This window comes from Tachyglossus aculeatus, chromosome 6, assembly GCF_015852505.1.
Source record: "Tachyglossus aculeatus isolate mTacAcu1 chromosome 6, mTacAcu1.pri, whole genome shotgun sequence".
Lineage (NCBI taxonomy): Eukaryota > Metazoa > Chordata > Mammalia > Monotremata > Tachyglossidae > Tachyglossus > Tachyglossus aculeatus.
In genome coordinates, this window is record NC_052071.1 from 39,661,639 (window position 1) to 39,671,861 (window position 10,223).

At 63.9% G+C, this 10,223-nt stretch overlaps 2 protein-coding genes across 3 annotated transcripts; one reads left to right on the forward strand and one right to left on the reverse strand.

Annotated features, from left to right (window-relative positions):
- The first annotated feature begins 2,003 nt into the window (after positions 1-2,003).
- Positions 2,004-5,374, forward strand: LOC119929993 (Krueppel-like factor 15). 2 transcript variants are annotated; one of them, XM_038748397.1, is made up of 3 exons: positions 2,004-2,195; positions 2,975-3,713; positions 4,243-5,374. In XM_038748397.1, exons 2-3 carry the CDS (start codon positions 2,998-3,000, stop codon positions 4,403-4,405), a joined length of 879 nt encoding a protein of 292 aa, XP_038604325.1. In that variant the 5' UTR covers positions 2,004-2,195; positions 2,975-2,997; the 3' UTR covers positions 4,406-5,374. The 2 variants fall into 2 exon arrangements, with proteins under 2 accessions (XP_038604325.1, XP_038604324.1); XM_038748396.1 differs by lacking the exon at positions 2,004-2,195 and having other exon boundaries at positions 2,765-3,713.
- Positions 5,375-5,446: 72 nt separating this feature from the next.
- UBL4A (ubiquitin like 4A) lies at positions 5,447-9,206 on the reverse strand. Its single transcript, XM_038748398.1, has 4 exons — positions 8,980-9,206; positions 7,297-7,402; positions 6,262-6,464; positions 5,447-5,692 (listed from the first exon to the last, which is right to left on the reverse strand). Exons 1-4 carry the CDS (start codon positions 9,025-9,027, stop codon positions 5,582-5,584), a joined length of 468 nt encoding a protein of 155 aa, XP_038604326.1. The 5' UTR covers positions 9,028-9,206; the 3' UTR covers positions 5,447-5,581.
- Between the last annotated feature and the right edge of the window lie 1,017 nt (positions 9,207-10,223).

The window sequence follows — 10,223 nt, forward strand, 5'->3', positions numbered from 1 at the left end:
TTATCATGTGGGGTGTGAAGGCCCACAGGAGAGAGCCCCAGGACCCTCTGCCCTGTTTATCTACACATATCCTTATCTACCAGTATCCAGTTATCCTTTGGTTCAGAGATGTCGAAGCTGGTGGTGAGACTGTTTGCAAATGGCAAACTGAAACTCTTGCACCCTTGGGCCACGTATATACCACAGTACGCCTTTCCCGGTCGCTCTCATTCGGAATAAACATTGCCCAGATCGTGGAAAGTGATATATCTTACTCCCAGTTTTTACAGTAGCAGTGATGGCTTGCATGGGGCCATCCACACTCCCTGCCAAGAAGCACGCCTTGTGAGGCAGCTGGTAAGGGGAACGGACGCAGCCTGAGGTCACAGAACAGAATCTCTCTGAAGCTTCGAAGGCAGTAGACACCACTAAGCCCTCACCCCCCGGGTACAGAATAAGCAGATTATGAGGGAGCTGGGAAAAGAAGAGGGCAGAATGGCATAGAGCACAACCAATCATCATCATCAATCGTATTTATTGAGCGCTTACTGTGTGCAGAGCACTGTACTGAGCGCTTGGGAAGGACAAATTGGCAACAGGCTCCTCCTCCCTCACCCCCACAGGACCACTGTGGCCTTTGAAACAGCACGGCGTAGGGGCTAGAGCACGGGCCTGAGAGTCACAAGGTCACGGGTTCTAATCCCGGCTCCGCCGCTTGTCTGCTGTGTGACCTTGGGCAAGTCACTTCACCTCTCTGGGCCTCAGTTACCTCATCTGTAAAATGGGGATTGAGACTGTGAGCCTCACGTGGGACAGGGAATGTGTCCAACGCGATCTGCCTGTATCCGTCCCAGTGCTTAGTGCAGTGCCCGGGGCATAGTAAGCGCTTTGCAAATACCATAATTGTTACTATTATTTGAGGGCTTGGGGTGCCCTGAGCCACCCGTGCCTGGCACAGGACTTGGGGACCCAGGTGGTAGCCGTATGGCACAGGACTTGGGGACCCCTCCTTTCAGCTCCCCTCCTCTTGCCAAGAGCTTGGTGCCCCAGAAGCAGGGGACTGGCCCTCCTGCCATCCTCTGCAGGACCCCATGTCCGTATGTTTGGTTTTGTTCTCTGTCTCCCCGTTTTTAGACTGTGAGCCCACTGCTGGGTAGGGACTGTCTCTATATGTTGCCAACTTGTACTTCCCAAGCGCTTAGTACAGTGCTCTGCACACAGTAAGCGCTCGATAAATACGATTGATTGATTGATGGATTGACCCTAGCACACTGGCATGCCTGGGAGCGATGCAGGAGGCACTGCCGGACACGGGGGCCTCCCCATTTTCTGTCACCTCTCTTTCCTAACCAGCTTGTTTTTCGGTTGTTTTCCCCTGTGGCTTGGCACGGCCCAGTTTACCTCCGGTGACCATCCGGAGGGTAAACAGCCAGAGAGGAGAAGGAACCAGAGCCGCTTCAGAGAGGGGACAACAGGGCCGAAGCCACCGGCGGGAGACGGGGGTGGAGTAACGGCAGGAGTGAGGGAAGGGTCCCCAGTTCGGGGGGACGCGAACATGGGGCGGCCGAGGTAGACGCGGGGTTGACCCCGGGGGGCTGGAATGCCGCCCGCTCTCAAGGGCGCTCATCACCTCCTGTTCCCGGGCCTGGTCACCCCTGCTGACGCAGGCCCCCGCTGCCCTCTGACCCCGTGTGTGTTTGAAGTTTGCGAAACCTCGGCCGAGTCCACCTGGGGGGTAGGGGGAAAGAGGGACGGGGGAAAAACAGCTCCCGAGGCCAGTGGGGGGGGACGAGGGAAGAGAAAAGGAAGCGACACCCCCCACCGCCCCCGTCGCACCCCAAATACCCCTCCCGGACCCCCGGGCCCTTCCGAGCCGGCGGTGGGACAGGGCACTCAAGCAGGCTGGATGGGGGGGGGGGTCCTGGGACCGACCCTGGGAACCCCGAGGAGGGAAAGGCAGGGGGTGGACCCGGGGGACCCCAGCACCCAAATCCAAGGTGTGCTGGCAGGCACCGCCCACCCCCTCCATCCTACCCAACCCGGGGAGGCCTTGCAGCCTTAGGTTAATCATTCCCCGGGCGCCGAGCTTTACCAGGCCTCCAAGGGGAGGGAGAGGCACAAGTGGTGAGGAGCAAAGGCTGAGCCTGCCAACAAAACGATTTCAGGGGCCCAGGGATTTCAGGCCTCACTGCCCCCCGCCTGCCCGCACCGTGACAGTGAGTTATCCGCTGCTTCACCTGGGCCCCGGGCGGCCTGGTGATCGGGCAGGGCTGGGAACAGGACTCTCGGGGTCCCCAGTGAGGGGTTTCGCCCAGAGGCCGCAGCTCCCGTCCCCCAGTTTATGCCTCGGTTTCCCCGCCAAGGTGGGAGGGCGACGGCCCTTGGAGGACAGGAGGGCTTCAGGATGACCTCCGCCCTCTCCCCCGGGCCCAGGTCCACAGAGCATAGAGTGGGTGGCCTCCGGGACCCAGCGAAAAAGTTGCAGCAGGGCAGGAGCCTGGCGGAATCCCACGGACACTCCCCTGTGCCCGCGTGGCTTTGGGAATTAGACCGGATGCGGGCAGAGGGTGGGGGGAAGCTAGGCTCCTGGCTCTGGGAACCAGGCAGCTGCGAAAGGAGAGGCCCTTGTCCACCCCCCCCTTCCAGCTCCTCTCCCGCCCCAGCCCAGATGCAGCCCCAATCAATCGTATTGATTGAGCGCTTACTGTGTGCAGAGCACTGTACTAAGCGCTTGGGAAGTACAAGTTGGCAACATATAGAGACGGTCCCTACCCAACAGTGGGCCCCAGCGCTGGGCCAGACAGGGAGGGCCCTCTCCTGCAGACTGGGAAGGCCTTAGGTGGCCCCGGGGCAAGTTACCTCTTTCTGCTTCCATTTCCTAGGGGAATGGGTCCTCTTAGGGGGGGAGGTGATGGGCACCCACTTCCCCTCCCCATAGTGCCCATCATGCCACCTGTTGTTCCCCCACCTGCCGTGCCCGCCCTTGCTCCCGCAGGTGCCCCCCGAGCCAGCCGTCCGATGCGCTACCCCAGCGACAGCGAGACTGGCACGATGAACTGCCTCTGCGCGGCGGGGGTCCCGGCCCCCCTGCCCGCGGGCCCGCAGGACCCCTCCAGGGGCAGCCGCCCCCAGCGCCCCGACTCCATCCTCCAGTTCCTGCTGTCGCAGGCCGCGGCGGGCGGGGGGCCCCCGTGGGGGCCGCCCCGGGAGGGGGTCTGGGAGGCCGGGGAGGCCGCCCCGGGCTTCCAGCCCACCCTGGACGAGATCGAGGAGTTCCTGCAGGAGAAGATGAGGCCGGCGGAGGCCCCGGCCCCAGCGCCGCCCGGCCCGGCCGCCCCGGTTGTGGGCTGCGTGCCCGTGCTGGTGCAGCTCCGGCCGGCCAGGGACGCCAAGGGGACGGGGGTGTTGCCGGGACCCCCGGATCTCAGGGTCACCCGGGTGCTGCTGCAGCTCCAGAGCTTCGCCCTGCTGCCTCCGCCCGCCGCCTCCGCCGCCCCGCCCTCCCGCCAGTTCATCCGCATCGCCCCGGTGCCCAGCCAGGGTGCCCAGAGCGAGCCGGGGCCCGGGGCCCCCCGCCTGCCTCGCCTCAGCCCGGCCGAGCTCCTCAAGGTGCACAGGTGTGGCCACCCGGGCTGCGGGAAGGTGTACACCAAGAGCAGCCACCTCAAGGCCCACGGCAGGAGGCACACGGGCGAGAAGCCCTTCGCTTGTACCTGGCCCGGCTGCCACTGGAGGTGAGTGCTCACGGAGCGGGGCAGGAAAGGGCAGGGCAGGGCAGGGGGTGAGCGAGCGAGCGGGCGCTGCCCACTAGCAGGAGAGAACGGGGCACTGGAGGTCAGTGCTCACGGGGCAGGGCAGGGGGCAAGGGGACGCTGGGCAGAGAGGGAGGAGGGAAGCAGGGTGTGGCTTCATGGGCAGAGCCCGGGCATCAGAAGGACCTGGGTTTGGATCCCAGCTCTGCTACTTATCTGCCCTGTGACCTCGGGCGGGTCACTTCACTTCTCCACGGGCCTGCTCCCTCCTGTGTAAAATGGGGACTGACCGTGAGCTGCATGTGGGAGATGGGCAGCGTCCAGCCTGATGAGCTTATATCTACCCCACTGCTTAGTACAGTGCCCAGTGTGCAGTGAGTGCTTCAATATATAAAAAACAAAAAGAGGGCATGGGGCCCCAAGAGAGTTGGCACAGGACCCCCGGGGCAGGAGGTGGGGGGTCCGCAGCCCTCCGAGGCCCACCCCCTCCCATAGCCGGGTCTCCCCTCAGATTCTCCCGCTCCGACGAGCTCCTGCGACACCGGCGCTCTCACTCGGGCGTGAAGCCTTACCCCTGCCACGTCTGCCACAAACGCTTCGCCCGCAGCGACCACCTGGCCAAGCACAGCAAGGTCCACCGTTTCCCCCGTGGCCCTCGGCCCGCTCCGCGCTGACCCTAGCCCCCCCCCGGCCCTCCCCCACCCCAGCCGCCCCCAAGGGGAGGCCCAGGCCGCAACTGGAGAGAAGGCGGTGGGGCCCCCGACTGCCCCGGCCCGGACCGCCCCTGGAGCTCAGTCGCACTGACGAGGATATTTATTGGGAAAACTCGGCACACTAAGAACAAGCTATTTATGGAGACAGAGGTGGCCCCCCCCGGGGCCACTCGGGAGAGCAGGCCAGAGATGAGGCTCCGGCTCTCCAGGACTGAAAAGGCTGACTCCAGCACCGAATCCCCCCTCCCTGCAAACAGCGGGAGATCCCTACCAGACCACCTGACTCCTCCTGCCACGTGCCCTTTCAGTGGGCAGGGGCCGGGCCTCCCTCCTAGATGGGGGACTCCAGAAAGTGGGCTTCCTGGCTCCATGGGGGAGGGAGCATGGCGGCTGTTTGTACATTAAAACAGGGTGGCGAAGGCAGTCTTTTCTGCCCCTGCCTTCCTTGAGTCCCTAGGAGGGCTGGTGGAGGGGGCACCTCTGGGGAAAGGAAGGCCCCAGGTTGTCTCGTGACCCTTCTTCCCCCCGGCCCTTCCAGCTTGCTGGTCTGATGCCTGGCTTGCCACCAGGCAGGACCCGCCAAATAGAGTCCGGCCCCCAGCCGCGTGGCCGGCCTTAGCCTCCCCGGGCGGCTCCGGGAACGGAACTGGCCCTGGTGAAGCAGCGGTCGGCCCAGCCAACCCTGGCAGCCTTCCCCTGGGGGAAGGTGTGTGGGTGTGTGCGTGGGCAGGCTCCCCTCCCACACCTTTAGTTGGCTCCCCCAACCTTCTCCTAAAGACCACTTGTCAAAGCCCCTGGATTCCCCAGACCAACACCAACTGGCCACTCCACCCTATCCCCTTCCATCCTGGGCCCTCCAGCCAACTTCGCCTCTACCTGCCCCGCACCCGTCCCATCCCTCCCCCGAGGCTGCCCGAGACCTTGCTTCCAACCCTGCCCTGGCCCCCAGAAGACCCTCCCCACCTCCGGCCCTGGGGCCACCAGTCACGCACTGAGAGCTGGTCACGTAGGTGCCACCTTTAATACTGAGGAGCCATACCACAAAGAGGCCCGGGGACTGGTGGCTTAAAGTGGGTTCGGGAGCTGGGGTGGCTTTGAGTCAGCAGCCGTCCACCCCCGTCCCGCCCGCAGTGAGGCCTAATCCAGGAAGCCCATCTCCACAGCCTCGGCCACGGAGGGGTTCAGCAGGCGGCAGGCCAAGCGCTCGATGTCGTCTAGGCTCAGCAGGCGCAGGTTCCTCTCATAATCCTGGGAAGGGGGAGGTGAAGAGAAGAAAAGGGAGGGAGAAGAGGAGATGTTACAATAGCCTTTGACCTGCTGACAAATTCAGTCTACGACCACTATCCCCCGTCTCTCATCTCTGAGATCAATTAAAGAACTCGACTGAAAAGGAACGTGGCCGAGTGGATAGAGTCTGGGCCCGGGTGACAGGAGGACCTGGGTTCTAATCCCGGCTCGGCCACTTATCTGCTGTGTGAGCTTGGGGTTCAGCACCCTCATCTGTAAAATGGGGATTAGGGCTGTGAGTCCCATGTGGGCCATGGAATGTATCCAACCTGCTTGGCTTGCATCTCCCCCACTGCGAAGTACTGTGCCTGGCACATGGTATATGTTTAACAAAACCCATTAAAATAATAATAATGATACCGACGGCAGAGACAATGGAGCCGTGGCCCGGTCCCGCTGCCCTCCCTTCTACCCCAGGAGGCAGTAGTCAGGGCATTGCGGGGGGGAGGGAGGACTTCCTGCTCCCCCCCCCCCCCCCGCCCAGCCCACACATGCACTCACACGCGCGCGCACACACGGGGGAGGCCCACCTTCTGCAGCTGCTCCAGGACCCTCTCTGCATCGGCGGTGCTGAAATGGCGGGCCAGCACCTGGGCCACCACGCACCACAGGCCGTGGGGCTGCGGAGAGATCGGACGGGCCGGCTCCTCGGGAGACGCCCTCTCCGCAGGTTTGATCACCAGGTTCAGTTTGGAGTCAGGGCCGATGTTGTAGTCTGACAGCAGGTTCTCATCTGCGGGGGCCAGGCTGGCTACTGTGCGGTGGGCACCTCCTCATCCCCCAAGAGGTCCTGCCCTACGTGCTCCCCCCCGCCCCACTTCAGGCAACCCTAGTGGGGCGTAGTTGACAGAGCCCGGGCCTGAGAGTCGGAGGACTGGGGTTCTAATCTGGCTCTGCTTCTTTTTTTTTTAATGGTAATTATTGCTGCGTGGCCTTGGGTGAGGCACTTAACTTCTCGGTACCTTAGTTACCTCAAGTATAAAAATGCAGATTAAATTCACCTGCATCTGGTTTAGACTGCGAGCCGCATAAGGGACGGGACTTGAGTCCAACCTGATTACCTAATATCTACCACAGTGCTCGGCATCTAGTAAGTGCTTAAAACCATTAATAAAAAAAAGCCACCCTACCGAGAGGTGAGTTGCTCTCCCATTACAGCCCAGGCGGCACACTTCGCTCCCCTAACTAAGGCTCACCTTCTCACCGTACCTCGATCCCGTCCATCTCGCCGCCGACCTCTCGCCCGTGTCCCGCCCCCCCTTTCCATAGCTGCCAGCCAATGGCTCTCCCCTCTTCAAAGCCTTACTGAATCTCATCCTCCAAGAGGCCTTCCCTAACTAAGGCTTTTCTCTCACTCCCTTCTGCGTGGCTCCGATTTACTCCCTTCTTCACCCCCTCCCTCGGCCTCACGGCGCTTCTGTACGTAGACGCGGTTTCCGGGTCAGTCCGTGCCCGTCCCTGTGGGCGGGGAACCCGCCTACCCTGCCTGTTCCGCTCTGCACGCGGGGTCTAAGCGCTCTCGCTCAAGAGGGCTGACGGAGAGGGGCCTCGGTGCGGCGGGGTACCTGCCAGGGCCTTCCCCTTGTAGAGCAGGCGCTGCTGGGCGACCGGCACGTTCAGCTTCTCAGAGACCAGGCGCTTCAGCGTGGAGACGCGCTCGTCCTCCGACACCTGGGGGGGGGGGGGGGGAGGGGCCGGAGGAGTCGGGTTCCCGGGTTCCCGCCTCCCCACGGCCCCCCTCGGGCCCCGGGCCATCAATCCATCCGACCGTCAGTCAGTCAGTCAGTCAGTCAACCGACCACCCAACCTCGCGGCCGAGCAACCCGTCGCACGTGTTGCCGGGGGCGGGGCGGGGCGGGGCGGGGCGGGGCGGGGACACGACCCCGAGCCGCGGCCGGGGCCTCCTCCCCCACCCGCCGCGCCCCCTAGCGCCGGCCGGGGGCTCCCCCCCGCGCCCCTTAACTGACGCCCGGTGACTCCTCCCCGCCCCCTAGCGACGACCTGGGGCTCCCCCCCGTGCCCCTCAACTGACGCCCGGTGCCCCCTCCCCTCCCCGCGCCCCCTAGCGACGGCCGAGGGCCTCCTCCCCTCCACGCGCCCCCTAGCGACGGCCTGGGGCTCCTCCACGTGTCCCTTAACTGACGCCCGGTGCCTCCTCTCCTCCCCGCGCCCCCTAGCGACGGCCGGGGGCCTCCTCCCCTCCCCGCGCCCCCTAGCGCCGGCCTGGGGCTCCTCCACGTGCCCCTTAACTGACGCCCGGGGCCTCCTCCCCTCCCCGCGCCCCCTAGCGACGGCCTGGGGGACGCCTCCTCTCCCCGCGCCCCCTAGCGCCGGCCGGGGGCCTCCTCCCCTCCCCGCGCCCCCTAGCGCCGGCCGGGGGCCTCCTCCCCTCCCCGCGCCCCCTAGCGCCGGCCTGGGGCTCCTCCACGTGCCCCTTAACTGACGCCCGGGGCCTCCTCCCCTCCCCGCGCCCCCTAGCGCCGGCCTGGGGGACACCTCCTCTCCCCGCGCCCCCTAGCGACGGCCGGGGGCCTCCTCCCCTCCCCGCGCCCCCTAGCGACGGCCTGGGGCTCCTCCCCTTGCCCCTTAACTGACGGCCGGTGCCTCCTCCCCTCCCCGCGCCCCCTAGCGCCGGCCGGGGGCCTCCTCCCCTCCCCGCGCCCCCTAGTGCCTGCCTGTGGGCCTCCTCCTCTCCCCGCGCCCCCTAGCGACGCCGTTGGGCTCCGCCCCTCCCCCCGCCCCCTAACGACGGCCTGAGCTTCCGCCCCGCCCCCTAACGACGGCGCGGCCCCCTCCCCCCCCCCCCCCCCACTGACAGAGCCCAGCCCCCCCTCACCAACGACAGCCCTGGCCCCCCCTCCCCCCGCACCAACGGCAGCCCGGTCCCCCTCCTCCCCCCCCCACCAACGGCAGCCGAGACCCCCGTCCCCCCCCCCCAAACGCCAGCCCGGGCCCCCCAACCCCTTCCCCTCGACGCCATCCCCCAAAGACATCCCGAGCCCCCTTCCCCTCGACGCCATCCCCCCTCAACGACAACCCGGGGCCCCCTCCCCCCCCCCCAGGGCCCCTTCCCTCAGCGCCGGCGCGGCCCCCCGATGCTCCCCAACACCGACGGCTCCCCTCCCCTCAACCCCGGCCCGGCCCGGCTCCCTCCCCCCAACCGGGATCCCGGGGACCGAGGCCGAGGCGGGCAGCCCCACCGTCCCGGGCCGAGCCGTCCCCGTCCCCGGGGATCGGGTGACTACTACCTGGAGGACGCACTCGCGGCCCTGGAGGGCCTTCACCGTCACTTGCATGGCGAACGCCCGGGTCCCGACCCGATCCCAGCCGGAGAACCACTGACACACAACCGCACCCTCAGCACCCGAGCGGGAGCCTGAGCGCCAACGGCCGCGCGCCGCGCTTTTATAGGGTTCCAGCCATAGAACCTGGGCCCCCCAAGGGGGGCTAGAGGGGCCCCCGCGGCGCGGACCCTCGCGCCATCCACAGAACTTCCGGCCCAACGGAACCGCAGGCGGCCGAGAGCCGGCGAGAGCCGGCCGGGGCCTAGAGGGGCGAGGCCGCGGGAGGCGACACCGCCCCCTGCCGGCCGGGAGGAGCTCGGGGCTCCCAGGGCAGGGCGGGCCCTCCAGGCCCGACTCGGGCGCATTGCTCTTCATCAATCGTCAATCGTATTTATTGAGCGCTTACTGTGTGCGGAGCACTGTACTAAGCGCTTGGGAAGTACAAGTTGATAACATATAAAGACAGTCCCTACCCAGCAGTGGGCTTACAGTCTAAATGGCGGGGGGGGGTCGGGGCTGCTCTTCAGGAGGTCCGAGGGGAGGGCGTGAAGGGATGAGGCCGATTTTCCATTTTTATTCATTCATGTCATTCAATCGTATTTATTGAGCGCTTACTGTGTGCGGAGCACTGTACTAAGCGCTTGGGAAGTACAAGTTGGCAACATCTAGAGACGGTCCCTACCCAACAGTGGGCTCACAGTCTAGAAGGGGGAGACCGAGAACAAAACCAAACATAGTAACAAAATAAAATAAATAGAATAAATATGTACAAATAAAATAAATAAATAAATAGAGTAATATCCGGACATTTAATAATAAATAATGACGATGGTATTTGTTAAGCGCTTACTGTGTGCCAAGCACTGTTCTAAGCAATGGGGTAAATACAAGGGAAATACAAGTAACTTGTACTTCCCAAGCGCTCAGTCCAGTGCTCTGCACACAGTAAGCGCTCAATAAATACGATTGAATTAATGAAAGGTTATCAGGTTGCTGGTTCAGTCTATTACTCTATTTATTTATTTATTTATTTTACTTGTACATATCTATCCTATTTATTTTATTTTGTTAGTATGTTTGGTTCTGTTCTCTGTCTCCCCCTTTTAGCCTGTGAGCCCACTGTTGGGTAGGGACTGTCTCTATGTGTTGCCAATTTGTACTTCCCAAGCGCTTAGTCCAGTGCTCTGCACATAGTAAGCACTCAATAA